General features: G+C 41.2%; 1 protein-coding gene across 1 annotated transcript in view; it reads right to left on the bottom strand.

The window, feature by feature from the left end:
• Window positions 1-16,864, bottom strand: part of ddx31 (DEAD (Asp-Glu-Ala-Asp) box polypeptide 31) — a 130,723-nt gene that overhangs the window by 17,923 nt on the left and 95,936 nt on the right. The window contains exon 19 of the mRNA XM_073052701.1: window positions 16,069-16,252. Coding sequence (XP_072908802.1) covers window positions 16,069-16,252 — 184 coding nt within the window. The remainder of the gene's footprint in view (window positions 1-16,068; window positions 16,253-16,864) is intronic.

The raw sequence follows: 16,864 nt of genomic DNA, 5'->3' as shown, positions 1-16,864 counted from the left end.
AACAAAAAAATAACTGATTACAATACAACTCAAACAGTGTCCGTTTAACAAAAAGAGATTGACTATGGTGCGTCCACATTACCAAGGATCTCAACAGAACCAAATGACAATGGTAGGTTTCACTCTAGAAAGGAAGCCCAACTTGCCAGCTGACAGGAGCATCCTTGTCTAACAGGTGCTCAGTTTACAGAAACCTCTTATTGTTTATTGTATTAAGCAGCAGCTGTTTACTGCACCAGCTACTAACCCTACCCCCCACTCTAAAGCAATCCCCTGACACAGACAGAGACAAGTGCGTGCTTTCAATCGGGTCAAGTTTAAATTGTTGTCTATTCTATTAATTGCAGCACAAGCTGTGATCTGACACATTACTACAGGCATTACAGAGAATAATAAAGGTAGTTATCGTCAGTAAACAGACAGTTTAAAAATAGACCCTTTTAATTAACATTACTCTGTTTGACAAGAAGGATGCAGCAGCAATTGGGGCAACACAAGAGTTTTGTCTTTCTGTGGATACGGCTCTTTGAATTTCTAGCCTTGATTTGGTGCCATATCTGGTAGCTAGAAGCTGTAGTTAAATAAATGTGAAGGATTTCCTCCGGGGTGAGGTTATATTTATAAAGATATGAACTTCTCTTTCTCCTTTTATTGGATATAATCTCCAAATGCTGCCCAAGGTGAGAAGTTTGAAGTATTACTATCTTCTGCATGATAGAGGATACTCATAATTCAACTATTCCATCCCCAACAACCTCAGATTCACCATCATAATCTCTGCTGCCTCTGTCACCTCCCAATCTCCAACTCTTAAACCATTGCCTCTCCCAATATAATCTTCGCTTTTATTGAGTCTTCTGACATAATCCTTGCCCCTCCAAACACAATTCTTGTCACCTGTCTCCCTTGACAAAATCCTTGACTATCCCAATATAACCTGTGTCACCTCCGTCTCCCCTGACACAACCCCTAACACCACAATTGCCCACACTCCCTAGTGACCTCAGACTTTTCACTACTGCCACTGTGACCTCAAAACTCTATCCTCCACCATGATCTTCAAATACACCTTGCTTAATCGCCCAAGGAACTTCAGACTTCCCCACCAATCATTGCCATCCTTTCTAACCCCCCAAACACAGGGCAATCACCTACTTCCCTGGCACCCGCTTACATTCCGACAGGAAGACAGCCTGTCAATCCGTTTGCCTACTGGGCTGAAAACCTTCTGAGAATGGCTGAAAGACATCAAGCAGCTAACCTCAGCAGAGGGTCTGGGAAACCAAACTTTTGATCTCCCTATCCAGAATTCTTTCCATCCAGTCTTTTCCCAGTGCTGATTAAATATTGAGGCCAATGATTCAAGCTGGGCACAATTTCATGGGCCTCAACACCCTCGCCAGTCTCCTGCCTAAGTGCAAGTTTTTCAGGGTAACTAGGGATAAGCAATTAATCCTGGGTTTGCTAGCTCAGCTCAAAGAGAAGAATCAGTTGAAAAAGTTTTGCAAGTTTCCCATTGTCCTGAAATGGCTCTAACTCAGTCAAAAAGACTACCTCTTTTTCAGGCTTTGAAGGAATTAATCATAGCACAACTCTCTTCGTTTGTAAAGTGTTACAAGAGTGCTAACAGTTGTTTCCAGCCATAACCAGAGGAATTTCTTAAGCCAGACGGTGCTAAATCTGTGTGATTCATTGCTACAGACTGTTGTACAGCCCATGTGCAGGTTGATAGGTTTTGATAAGTAAGGGCATCAAAGGTTACAGGGAGAATGCATAAGAATGGGGTTGAGAGGGATAATAAATAAGCCATGATGGAATAGCAGAGAAGACGATGGGCTGAATGGCCTACTCTGCTCCTATGTTTTATGGTCTTAACCAGAATAGCTCCAATAATAGGTCTCTTCCTCCTTCAGCAGTGTGGACTTTGAGTCTACCCAAGGACACATCAATACTCCCTCTGCTCTCACTTCCAGGTTGTCTCAATGTAACATCACCCACAGAAAAGAGGTCAATATTATATACCTGCAAATACTAGGCTTCATCACTTCTAATTTCCGGAAGTGACTCTGCATGGTCACTGTTTGCCCCTAACCAATTTCTGATCTGCTGTGATCTGACACTGGTTAGATGTTCAAAAATCATCTTCACCTCCTTCACAGCCTCAGACCTGGGCTGAATCAGATCAATTGCAACTCTTTAATGCCACCTGAATGCCCGATCATTTCCAGTCTGTGTCCTCTCCATCACAATCACTACTAACTTCAGTATCGTACTGATTTGACTCATCTACTGCTGAATCTCTCTTTCACACTGGATTAGACTATTGTAATGAATGGCTGATGGACCTGTCATACTCTGACCATACACATCAGCTCATTCAAAGCACTGTTACCCATAACTTATCTCAATGACCCCATCTGCCTAATGATTTTCAGTCCCCCAACATAAAACCATAAGATACAGGAGCAGAATTTGGTCATTTGGCCCATCGAGTCTGCTCCACCATTTCATCATGGCTGAATTGTATCTCTCTCAGCCCTAGTCTTTTGCCTTCTCCCTGTAGCTAATCAAGAACCTATCAACCTTTGCCTTAAACATATCCAATCACTTGGCCTTCGCTGCTGCCTGTGGCAATGAGTTCCACAGATTCATCACTGTCTGGCAAAGAAATTCCTACTCATCTCCATTCTAAGTGGACATCCCTCTATTCTGAAGCTGTGTCCTCTGGTCCTAGACTCCCCCATTACAGGAAACATCCTCTCCACATCCACTCTATCGTGGCTTTTCACACTCGATAGGTTTCAATGAGATGCCCCCCCCCCCCACTATTCCTCTGAATTCCGGTGAGTAACAGACCCAGAACCATCAATCGGTCCTCATATGGTAACCCTTTCATTCCCAGAATCGTTGTTGAGAAGCTCCTTTGAACCCTCTCCAAAGTCAGCACATCCTTTCTTAGATAAGATATTTAAGATGGTTAACATTCTTAAATATAAAATTTAAACTGTTAATTCTTCCATGGTGCTCTTTCAGTGTTACCTCCATAATCATCTCCACGGACTCCAGTTCTTTATTATTGACCTCTGGCTTCCCATGAAGCACATCAGCCCACCACAGAGGATCATTTAGTGGAGTTTCTTCCTATGCTCTCTCCAAGTGCCTTCAAAGAGCAGCAAATACCAACATATTCATTGGAGACTTTAAAATTTGAGGCATTGATGGACTGAGAAATAGCTAGATCATTAATAAGTGGTGATAGGCAGTGAATCTCTTTACTCTTAGCAAAAGATGGGTGTGTGGCTCGGTAGCATTGCAATTCCCTCTCTAAGCAGTTTGTATACTTGTAGTCTGCCCCAGTATATATTCATACTTAGCTGGTAATTGACACAAAGTGACTAATTTCACTGTATGTTTTGATATACATGTGGCAAATAAAGCTAATCTTTATCTTTGATTAACTGGTCGGTGGCTAGTGGAATCTGCACAGATGAGTGGTTCCGGGTTCAAATCCAGCCGGCTCCTTGCATACTTTCCATCTGTGCTGGGTTGAATGTCGAGCTAGCAAATGTGGTCTTGTAAAAATAGACAAAAAATGCTGAAGGAACGTCAAGTTTGTCACCTGGTGCGCCACAAGGTGGGAAAAGAACCCACAATAATCTTTGATTACTACTTAGTGGCACACAGCGTTTCCAGCAACGTGGTTCAGTCCTGACTTTGTGCTATAGAACATAGAACAGTACAGCACATTACAGGCCCTTCGGCCCACAATGTTGTGCTGACCCTCAAACCCTGCCTTAAATTCCCACCTTAAATTCTTCCATATACCTGTCTAGTAGTCTTAAACTTCACCAGTGTATCTGCCTCCACCACTGACTCAGGCAGCGCATTCCACGCACCAACCACTCTCCGAGCAAAAAACCCTCTCCCAATATCCCTCCTGAATCTCCCTCCCCCTACCTTAAAGCCATTTCCTCTTGTACTGAGCAGTGGTGCCCTGGGGAAGAGGCGCTGGCTGTCCACTCTGTCTATTCCTCTTAATATCCTGTACACATCTATCATGTCTCCTCTCATCCTCCTTCTCTCCAGAGAGTAAAGCCCTAGCTCCCTTAATCTCTGATCATAATCCATACTCTCTAAACCAGGCAGCATCCTGGTAAATCTCCTCTGTACCCTTTCCAATGCTTCCACAGTGAAGTGGGGAGTTGCACATTCTTCAATTAACCCCTTGAGGTTCCTCTGGCTTCCTCCCACATCCCAAAGATGTGTGAATTGGCAGGTTGATTAGCCACTACAGATGCTCCCAGTATAGTTCAGTGACAGAATCTGGGGGAGATTTTGAGACTGCGCTTAGAATAAAACAGGATCAATGTAAAAGAGTGCTTAATGTTCAATGTAGACTTGATAGGATAAAGGGCCTGCTTCTGTAGAGTACAACTTCTGTTGTTGTAGAAAATGGACTTTGTTATTTCCTATCAATGCCAACTATTCCATAAATTGTGATCAGGGCTAACCTCAGGATACAATGGTAATTCTAGTTAGTGCCCTTGGCTGTGTTCTTAAAGTACAGCTAAGATCAGATCTCCGCAATACATGGACAATTGGCTTTGCAAAACAATACGCAGTACAATGATAGGTATATGAGAAATGTGCAACTTAATCAAATATACAAGGATATATGGAATTTAAAACAAAAGTATAAATATATTCCTTCATTTATTAGGTTAGCATGTTTTACTACTCAGAGAATCTCTATGCTATACAAATTATCCTACGGAATATTTACCGAGAATAAAAAGGGTTTCACACTGTGCCTTTGAAAGCACACAAATATTTTGGAAGGTCACATCTTGTCTGTGACTGGATTTAACATATGATGACTCAGTATCTCTTTCATATATTAGTGTTCTTTTGTAACAATGATAACATGGGTGTCTGACAGTCTTCAATGAATAATAATAAATAATTCCTGTGAATGAGTCCTATATTCTGCACTGAATCACTTTCAAGTTACTGACCTGGGAAAGACCAGTAAGTTAGCACAGTAGTTACAATATATTAACGCAAGAAAGTATACCACATGTGAACATTCTATACTTCTAATGGTAAATATTTAATTTTAAAAAACGGTTCCCGTGCCTATAATCAATACTGCCGCTGTAAACATTAGATTAGATTTATTTGTGTACATCAAAACATACAGTGAAATGTGTTGCTTTGTGTCAACAGTCAACATAGTCTGAGGATTGTTCTGGGGACAACTCACAGTGTTGCCATGCTTCCAGCATCAACACAGCAAGCCCACAACTCAGTAACCCTAACTGTACGTCTTTGGAATGTGGAAGGAAACGCACACAATCACGGGGAGAATATACAAACTCCTTACAGACAGTGGTGGAATTGAAACCTGACTGGTAATCGCTCGTGCTGTAAAACAACGTACCATCCTGTTTAATTAAAAAAACCGGTTCCCGTGCCTATAATCAATTGTTACCCCGCTCTGCTCTTGTCATATGATATAACAAAGTTCAAAATAAATTTATTATCAAACTACATTTATGTCACCACAGGCAACCCTGAGGTTTGTTTTCTTCTGGGCATACTCAATAATCCAATACTCAGATAAACGAACTGATGAAAGATCACACCAACAGGACAGACAACCAGTGTGCAAAATCCAGAAAATGTACAAATACAAAGAGAAAGAAAAAAAAACAATAAAAATTGAGACACGACATGAAGAGTCTTTGAAAGTGAGTCTGTAGGTTTTTGGAACAGTTCAGTGATGGGGCAAGTGAAGCTGAGTGAAGTTATACCCTCTGGTTCAAGAGGGTAATAGCTGAAGGGTAATGCCTGTTCCTGAACCTGGTGGTGTGAGTCCTGAGGCTTCTGTACCTTCTTCCTGTTGGCAGCAGTGAGTAGAGATTATGACCTGGATGGTGGGGGTCCTTGATGATGGATGCTGCTTTCCTGCAACAACGCTCCATGTAGATAGTGGGGAGGGCTTTACCTGTGATGGATTGGGCTGTACCCAGTACTTCTGTAGGATTTTCCATTGAAGGGCATTGGTGCTTCCATACCAGGCTGCGATGCAGCCAGTCAATATACTCTCCACCACACATCTACAGAAGTTTGTCAAAATCTTAGATATCATGTAGAAACTTCAGAAACTCTTAAGGAAGCAGAGGTACTGTTGTGCTTTCTTCATAATTGCACTTACATTCTGGGCACAGGACAGGTCCCCTGAAATGATAACACCAAGGAATTTAAAGTTGCTGACCCTCTCCACCTCTGACCCTCCGATGAGGTCTGGCTCATGGACCTCTCGTTTCCTCCTCCTGAAGTCAATAATCAGCTCCTTGGCTTTGCTGACATTTATTGTGGCACCACTCAGCCAGATTTTCAATCTCCCTCCTATATGCTGATTCATTACCACCTTTGCTTCAGCCAACGACAATGATGTCACTGGCAAACTTAAATATGGCATTGGAACCATGCTTAGCCTCACAGTCATAAGCGTAAAGTGAGTAGAGCAGGGGACTGAACTCTCAGCTTTGTGGTGCACCTGTGCTAATGGAGATTGTGGCAATGTTGTTGCCAATCCGAACTGACTGGGGTCTGCAAGCAAGGAAATTGAGGATCCAATTGCACAAGGAGTTATGGAGGCCAAGATCTTGAAGCTTACTGATTAGTTTTGAGGGGATGATTGTATTGAATGCTGAGCTGTATTTAATAAAGAACATCTGACGTAGGTACCTTGGCTGTCCAGATGTTGCAGGGTGCAGTGAAGAGTCAATGAAATGCCATCAGCTGTTGCGCCAGTGGCCGAATAGGAACAGATCCGAGTCACTTCTCAGCCAGGAGTTGATAAGTTTCATCACCAAACTCTCAAAACACTTCATCGCTGTGGATGTGTTACTGGACAACAGTCTTTGAGGCAGATTACCACATTCTTCTTAGGCACTGGTATAATTGAAGCCTGCTTGAAGCAGGTAGGTACCACAGACGGCCAAAGCGATAGGTTAAAGGTCTCGGTGAACACTCCAGCCGGTTGATCAGCACAAGGTCTTTAGTACTCTGCCAAGTACCCTGCCCTGGCCGGATGCTTTTTGTGGACTCATCATCCTGAAGGATGTTCTCATGCCGACCTCAGAGAATTAAATTACAGGATCATCGGGGGCTGTGGGATTTCGTGATGGTACATTTCATACAATTAAACCATCCAATTGGAGGTTGCATTCTAGTCCTTTGATTTGATCTCTGTACTGCACTCCACTAAACAAAGTGTAACTTTTTCTAATAGACAACATTAGCACATGATCTGAACACAGATAGAATGCATGCCTGAAATTGGGAACCAAAATACATATGCATATATTGATCAAATTATATCCTGCTTTCCCAATCAACAAAGGCAGTACCATGCCTTCTCTTTGTACAATGATAATGAATAATGATTAGCTTATAATTTCAAATAATTCAGCAAAATTTGAGGTTATAAATAGCAGAGCAAAATTGATGCGAAGGATCAACATTCACAGTTATGCTCAGGGTGAAATTGATGTATCGCCATTTTAGAGAATTTGAATTCCATTCTTTTATCCACCTACCAACCTATGGACAATTTGAAGGCTGGCCCAGGATAGAGAACTCTGGCGAGCTGCTGTCGGTGGCAATGCCTCAGTAAGGGTGATGGGGCTTAAGGGGGAAGGAGAAATTCTACACAGCTAGTAACATCACAGTTTCAGGAAATCTATCCAGAATTATTAATAATCTCTCATTGTGTGGAAGTTCTGCCACTCAAGTGTTGCTATATTTTTGTCACATTTGCTATTTTTCCCATCAGGTGCCTACAGTTATAATAAAAATAACTCACATAAAGATGCTATTAATTATATTCTCCTCCACTGATGGTCATGTCCCACCACCTCAGCTCTGTGCCTTTAACAAAACTCTATTCTGCAGGATTCCTCTGTTCCAACTAATTTTACTCTCAGCTTCCAAGCATGGATAATCTTAAAATGGAAAGTGAATTATAACTTGACAGTTCATATGGAGTCAACCAATAAAAAAATAAAAAAAATGCTAAGAATATATTGTACAATTTAAAAAATGTGCATTTTATACCAATTATGCACTGCTTCTCAAACTCACTTGAAACGAGGAGAATACTTGGTCGAGACACCTCCTGTGCAACACCATAGGAGACCAACTAATGTCTTGAAATGTTTTTACATTATATCCTCTCAATATGCATTTTAGGCAGGAATTGCACCAGTTTGAAACAGAGCTATGGCTGGTGGTCTGTGAGTAAATCCAATACATGACAATGGTTCGTGACAGACAAGAGCTAATTGTCTGTGATTGTCATAGCCAGTAAACAGGTTGTCATGGTAGTCAAAGTTCCCAAACAGGAGCCAGTAAACAGATTATCAGACTGATGGAACATAGGTGATTCTCTCTTCTCACCCCTCTTCAGGTGAAAGAAATAATTAGCATTCTGCACCAGCATGCTCAGAACCAGCTTGGGTTTTCTTCAGAAGTACTTACCCAGTATGAGAGAACTCCTTTGATCTGAGGTGTGATATGCTCCTTGGAGAGGTATTTTTGTTGCTCACTCTCTTTAGTTTGTGAATTCATTGAGCCCAATCATATCGCCACAGCATGGCAGCAAGACAAACCTTTGTGTACGTTTGTGCAAGATCTGGATAAAATACTCCTGAAAAATTCACTCTCATAACTTTTTCTCCCAAATAGGAATTGTATGGCTTCTGCTCAGTATGAGCATCCTTCCTGACTTTGTAGCCTACGTAAGAACTCAAATTCTTCTTCCTCAGGATTCAATCTATTTTGAAGCTTCAGTTCAAAGTAGAGAAGCAGTTTAACATTTTGTTGTGTTTTACTTTTGGAGGTGTCATCCTGCATGAAAGAAGAGTATTGAGGTGATGCAAAAGATCCCATTGAAGAAAAGTCAAACTACCCAAGCTTCATGATTTGAGCTACCAAGAAGTTTGATGACGACAGGGCAGTAGATGTGTGTTGTCTAGTAAGCCCTTTGACAATGGAATGGTAGGCTGATCCAGTAGGTTAGATCATTTGGGTCCTAGGGTGAGCTAGCTAAATGGAAGGTGTCAGAGATTGACATAAAGAGTGTTTTCAAAATTAGAGGTCTGAGAATAGTTTATTTTTTGTCATATATGACAATGAGAATATAAGTGGCATGATTAGTAATTTTGTAGATTGCCTCAAATTTGATATTTTGTGAAGCATGAAGAAGGATACCTAAGATTACAGAGGATCGAGATTAACTGGTAAAGGAATGGCAGATGAAATTTAAGTAGCAGGTGGACACACTAAACTTTTACAGTGCCAGCAATTGGAGTTCAATTCCTGCTGTTGTCTATAAAGAATTTGTACATTCTCCCTGTGAATGCATGGGTTTCCTCTGGATGCTCTGGTTTCCTCCCACATTCCAAAGACACATGGGTTATGGTTAATAATGCAAACACGAGGAAATCTGCAGATGCTGGAAATTCAAGCAACACACACAAAATGCTGGTGGAACGCAACAGGTCAGGCAGCATCTATAGGAAGAAGCACAGTCAACGTTTCGGGCCGAGACCCTTCGTCAGGACTGACTGAAAGAAAAGATAGTAAGAGATTTGAAAGTGGGAGGGGGAGGGGGAGATCCAAAATGATAGGAGAAGACAGGAGGGGGAGGGATGAAGCTAAGAGCTGGAAAGTTGATTGGCAAAAGGGATACACAGCTGGAGAAGGGAAAGGATCATGGGACGGGAGGCCTAGGGAGAAAGAAAGGGGGAGGGGAGCACCAAAGGGAGATGGAGAGCAGGCAAGGAGTGATTGTGAGAGGGACAGAGAAAAAAAGAGAAAAGAAAAAAAGGGGGCAGGGAGATAAATAAATAAGGGATGGGGTAAGAAGGGGAGGAGAGGTATTAACAGAAGTTAGAGAAATCAATGTTCACGCCATCAGGTTGGAGGCTACCCAGACGGAATATAAGGTGTTGTTCCTCCAACTTGAGTGTGGCTTCATCTTGACAGTAGAGGAGGCCATGGATAGACATATCAGAATGGGAATGGGATGTGGAATTAAAATGTGTGGCCACTGGGAGATCCTGCTTTCTCTGGCGGACAGAGCTTAGGTGTTCAGCGAAACAGTCTCCCAGTCTGCGTCGGGTCTCACCAATATATAGAAGGCCGCACTAGGAGCACCGGACACGGTATATCACACTAGCAATGGAGACCTCGGCCCTCCTTATCCGCAAGTTCCTTATCCGCGAATTCAACCAACTGCGAATTGAGAAAACCCGGAAGTGCTCTTCCAGCACTTGTTGTTTGAGCATGTACAGACTTTTTTCTTGTCATTATTCCCTAAACAATGTAGTATAACAACTATTTTACATAGCATTTACATTGTATTAAGTAATCTAGAGATGATTTAAAGTATATGGGAGGATGTGCGTGGGTTATCGTGGATCGGCCTCGAAAAAAATCGGAAGTTTTCTTACTAAGTAAGTCGGAGCAGGTACATCCGGTATTATTTAGCGTCAGTTAGTCAAACGTTTGTCTTAGTATATAGTATATATTTTACCTTTCTATGCATATAAAACACTTAAGAACGCATGTTTCAGCGCCGGGAACGTGCCGGGTTGATGTGGAGGATCAAAAACTCAAAACCCCAAAACCCAATAATTAAACCACTGCATTGCTTAGTAATAATTGTAGCTTTCATCGGGGCAGGGCCTTTCTCACCTTATCCTTTAAAATTGTTCTGATCATTGACCGACGTAGCCTAACGCTTTTACAATGACCGATGGCGTTTCACCTCTTTCCGATCGCTTTATTATTTCCACTTTATTTTCAATCGTGATCATGATTATTTTTGTGAACAGGAACACTGCGGATTCAGAGCTCCACCGGGTCCTAATGTCCACCGCACTGAGACAGGTTGAATAAGGGACTTGAGCATCTATGGTTTTTGGTATCTGCGAGGGGTCCCGGAACCAATCCCTCGCGGGTAAGGAGGGCCGACTGTTTTTAAGGCAGAGGTTGATGAATTCTTGATTGGTCAGGGCATGAAGGGATACGGTTGGTGGGGTGGAGGGGGAGTAAGGAGATTGGAGCTGAGAGGAAAATTGGATCAGCCATGCTGAAATTGCAGAGCACATTCGATAAGTCAAATGGCCTAATTCTGCTTCTGTATCTTAGACCATAACATACAGGAGCAGAATTAGGTCATTGTGTCTGCTCCACAATTTCAGCATGGCTGATCCATTTTCCATCTCAGCCCCAATCTCCTGCCTTCTCTCTGCATCCCTTCATATGCTGACTAATCGACCTCTGCCCTAATCCTGGAAAGTATTTAAAATTAAGGGAAGCAGATATGGTAGAGAGTTACAGTCTTTTTCCAAGGGCAGGGAGCCTAAAACAAGAGGGCATGGACTTAAGGTGCAAAGGGAAAGATTAAAGGGGATCTGAAGATGAGTTTTCACAAAGAGGGTGGTGGGTATTTGGAATAAGCTGCCAGAGGAGGTGAATGAAGAGGGTATAATTGCTCTGTTTAACATTTGGACAGGTTCACCAGTCTGCTCCATTTTAGAAGGATATGGGCCAAATGCAGATAAAGAGGACTAGCTCAGACAGGTACCATTGTCAGGTTGAAGAGCAAATTCCTGTGCTGTATAAATCTATGACTTCATGCCAAAATTTCATCCACAGCATTACATAATTCTGAAGAAATTGGTTATGCAAGTCATTGCTATACTTGCAATTTGCTAACATAACTGTTTAATTTATTGTGCATGAAAAAATTTAGCACATGATGAGAATGTGAAATTGACACTTTACACTTTTGGTGTTTAACCACAGATGTTTTATGCATAAAAGTTTACAATTGATATGCCGGTAAATATGCTTGCTGTTCGGTAAACACTGCTTGTCTGCAAGCAGTTGGAATTCCAGCTCCTCGAAGATAAGCCTCAGCTCATTTCTACATTTACACCAACTCATTTCTACTTTTCAGCAAGACAAAACCAAACGTGTAGACCTTTGTCTTAGTTTTCCAGGAGGAAAAATTTATACATTACAACTTTCAAAACTACTGGTTAGCACAGTAGAGTGATATATTTCCTTCACTTCTGTGTTTTATTTTCAAACACGATTTCCATATTTTGTCAACAGTTAGTGTTAGCAGCTAGTGCATTGCTGCTGTATCAATTCATGCCTTCAGATGAATGTGCTTTGTGTGGTCTATTACTACAGCACATTACCATCAGGATGACAAAAGCCTCCTACATAAAACCAACATATACCCTGCTTCTCTGAGGATCGTCAACCTTCTCATGGTCAAGAGGCTTGTGAGTTCCTGAGAGCAATGCTATCAGGTGTTCAGCCATTTGGAGCTTAGCTCCTGGTAGAGTTACGCATGGCAGAAAAGCCTTCCTTGTGTTTTCTTCTTCTTCCTTGAGTTTTTACGGCAGTCGGCATCCACACTGTCGCATTACTGCCATTGGCAGAAAAGTCAAGGGGGAGGTTCGAATCGAAGAGCAACCCAAGCAAGACCTCAAAGGTGGATCTGGTGACAGATGATGACACATCGCAAAGGCAGTGAAGGGGGAGGAAGGCTGCAGTAATGAAGGGTCCTCAGTCGTCTTGCACTCCATACCACTGAACCCTGACCCTGATCTGTCAAGGACCATGTGGTGGTTGCCCATGCATCAGCCTGCCCATGTTAAACAAAGTCATGCGAAATCCATCAGAATCCAACCATAAATTCCCCGTTTTGTGGAGCCTGGATCAGCATCTACAGTCACCTGAGGATCCACCAATAGACAACCCCTTGGGATAACATCATATTCAACTCGAGTGATCACACTGCTACTACATACACCCAAGTGAAACCACGTGAAATAATACCTTGTTAAATAATTCGTTCCAAATTTGGCTTGTAGCAGGGCAGAACTGTGTTGTTATTTTGGAATATGGAGAATTAGAAGAGACAAATTTTAAATGAAAGTATTAAAAAAAAACCTGCGGATGTTGTAAATCTGATATAAAAACAGAAAGTGCTGGAACTAACAGGCCAGTCAGCGACTGTGGTAAAAGAAACAGTTAATATTTCAGGTCTGAGAGTCCCCAACCTGAGAAGTCACCTATTTTTATTTCCACAGAAGCTGCCTGTCTTGCTAAGTGATTCCAGCATTTTCTATTTTTTTATTTCAGCGACATTGCAACCTGGGAATCACTAATCATTAATTTCAAAAAATATACAGAAAATTTACAAAATGGTTTCCAATTTCTTTCCATGAAAACACATTTAGAAAGCATTCAGGAATCGTGTACCTGATCTCTGGTACACCAATCACAGCTCTTGTTGATGCTTTATGAAGTCGCTCTTTTCTGTTGATTCTTGTTATTCAAGGTAACAAGGCAGATGATGGAAACTTAGCAAATTTTATTTGACTCTTAATGAGTGTCTGTACAGTAAGTGCTTGTGGAACTCCAGAAGTTCAATGTAAATTTATTATCAAAAGTACCTATATGTCACCACGTATTACCCTGAGATTTATTTCCTTTGGGAATTCACAGCAAATACAAAGAACAGCAAGTCAGGTGGCATCTATGGAGGAGAATAAACAATCAATGTTTTGGGCCAAGATCCTTCATCAGGACTAAAACATTTACTGCTTATTCTCCTCCATAGATGCTGCCTGACTTGCTGAGTTCCTCCAGCTTTTTGTGTGTGTTGCTCAAGACTTCCAGCATCTTGTGTTTGGTATATAGTACCAGCAAAAATCTTTGCCACATATATATAGCTCAGGTGCCTAAGACTTTTGCACTGTACTGTATCTTGGTTAAAATAGGAAGGTGGTGGGGGAACAGACATAAGAGTACTTAGCTTTGTATTAGCTCAGGAGTATTAAATGTTATTTGGCAACTGGAAAGACATAACATACAGTAATGTGCAAAAGTCTTAGGCACAAATATATAACTAGGGTGCGTAAGAATTTTGCGCACTACTGTATGTTTGTACTAAAATGAAGAATTGCACTCAGTAAAAGAGAATATTCAGATCAATAACAAAAGGATGTTTTTGATTAAGTACAGTACGTCAAGATCAAACACATGCAAGTAACCCAGAAATGGGAAAAAAAAACAGTATCCCAAAACCTTGTATATCCAACTCTTGGTACTCATTTCTTTTCCTCTTGGAAGACAAAGGCAGGGATACATTTAAGAGCTGATGTGGGCAAAACTCCAGACCAAAATGCACGAAGTTTGCCACACAGCTTATCAGCGACAAGATTTCGTCCCTACATCACAACTGAGTTTCCGCCATGACATCCAATCAGCAGATTGATAAGTATATAAAGGTCAAGCATTCGGAGGACCCACCACGATCAAAAGAGCACTGGCGATGACTCCTCACATGGTGATGAAACGTTTGCAAGTAAATTGCCAAGATCGGAGAGCAATTCAACCCAACTATCAACAACCCGAGCCACACATCTTCCGAATTAGATCCATACATTTATTTAGTTCAACATTTACTACCTAAAAATATGAAAAGGAACAAAAATCCATAACAAATTTGTAAGGCTAATCTGAGAGGAAACAAGAATCTCAATTGCTTGCAGATGAGCAGTCTTTTCTGTAGCAGCTAGCAAATCAGCATGCTGGCACAGAATTGTGCATAAAATATCTGTGGCATACATGCAAGTCAGAATAAGTATGCTCCAGCTAACACCGGTAAGTAGCAAGTACTCTGGGTCCCTATAGAAAAGAACTCCACTCACAAGTGCTTCAGTGCTCTTCTGCAGAATATGGGTGGCTGGATATAACAGACAAGATGATAATCAACCCTTCACCTAGCCCCAGGGCAGGAATATCGACCCAGCTTAAATGTACACAAGGGAGGATATTGTGTACATATGTGCTCTGTTTAGTCATTGTTAGCAGAGCATCTCAGAAGAGAATTTCCCCAAATTTTAGTAGAATGTCAACTAAAACCTTATTTATGAGAGCAACTGGTAATTCCACCAAAGCAACATCAGAGAACAGAAGCCCAGAGCGTTTTAATTCTTCATCTAGAAGCATGCAGTATTACAATACAGCCCACAGAATGCAGAAGAAAGCGTCTCATGATTTGATTTACAATGGAGAGTAGAGGACAAGCAAAATTATCTACCCAACGATGTAAAAATTATGACATTCATACAGAACTGTATATTTGTAGCATGTCAAAGCTAATCTTTAGAATGGGTAGTGATTTCATTTGAAATACATAGAGATAAATGGGAAACTAAGCAGTTCAAAACTAAAAGATTGCAATGATCATGCAAGGTAGTTAATTCTGAAACAATGCCTTCCTTTCCCATATAGATCTAAAATACTTTCCTTAAGAACCAACAGACACTTTATTTGCAAACATACACTTAATGGTCACTTTATTAGGTACACCCACACACCTGCTCATTAACGCAAACATCAAATCAGTCTATTATGTGGCAGCAACTCAATGCAAAAAAGCATGCAGACAAGGTCAAAAGGATCAGTTGTTCAGACCAAACATCAGAATGGAGAAGAAATGTGATTAGCGTGACTTTAACCATGAAATGATTGTTGGTGCCAGATGGGGTGGTTTGAGTATCTCAGAAGCTACTGGTCTCCTGGGATTTTCATGCACAAGTATCTAGACTTCACAAAGAGAGGTGCATAAAAACAAAATAACATCTACTGTTTGTCTGTGGACAAAAGTGCCTTGTTATTGACAGAAGTCAGAGAAAAATGACCAGACTGTTTCAAACAGACGGAAGGTGACAGTTAACTCAGACAACTACGCGTTTTAACAGTTCTGTGCAGAAGAACATCTCTGAATGCACAGCACATTGAATCTTGAAGTGGATGGGCTATAACAGCAAAGGACACCAGGTTCCATGCCTGTACCAAATTAAGTGGCCACTGATTGTGTTTAAGGCTCTAGCCCTGCTTTAACATTGGTGTCAACTGGAAACATTTGAATCACAACACAACAATTAACTGAAGGCCCCTTACCTCTTCACTACTGGTTTAACGTTCTTCTTCAGCTCATTGGCCATTATCGTGCCACTCAGCTTCTGTGGTGCATCTCTAAGTCCAAAGCTTTTGGCAGTGTGTCCAAGGTGAAGGGATTTCACATGAAAGATCTGCTTTAGATTTGCTGGATATGTGGCATATGCTCGAATAAATGACTGCAAAGCTGAAGAATGATTTAAAAAACATGATTAGGAATCAGTCACATTGTAATATATTATTTACACACTGCTCTAGCAATGAAAATTAATTTTCTTAAAAGTGAAATATCATTCCATCAGATAATAGTTATTGCTGGGACTGTAAGTAGATAAGTTGGATCAAGATTCAAATTTATTTATCATGTGTACATCAAAACATACAGTGAAATGTGTTGTTTGCACTATCAACCAACACAACCGAGGGGCAGCCAGGAAATGTCACCACACATTCATGTGCCAACATAGCATGCCCACAATATTTGGCAGAAATATTTGGCATTATTGCTTTAAAAAAGTCTACAGTACCACCATTCTGAACTACACAAAACCATCTATGTTATAAATGAGGGCATGTAATTTGTAATAGCAACATTAAATCAAGGACAGAATGTAGACACTTAAAACGGGGAATTTATTTTACCTGCATGCCTGAGTCTAAAGAGTCCCCGTCATTATCCCTGTTTAACCTGCATGGTTTGGATTCCCAACAGTAGCAAAAAATATCAATTGTTGGAGATTAAATAGTTCCTAATTAGACTGGACTCTAATTCCATGAGTGAACTTACTGAACGCTGAAG

The sequence above is a fragment of the Hemitrygon akajei genome, chromosome 7 (assembly GCF_048418815.1).
Source record: "Hemitrygon akajei chromosome 7, sHemAka1.3, whole genome shotgun sequence".
Lineage (NCBI taxonomy): Eukaryota > Metazoa > Chordata > Chondrichthyes > Myliobatiformes > Dasyatidae > Hemitrygon > Hemitrygon akajei.
The sequence above is the reverse complement of the archived record's forward strand: the minus strand, read 5'-3'. Positions and strand labels throughout refer to the sequence as shown.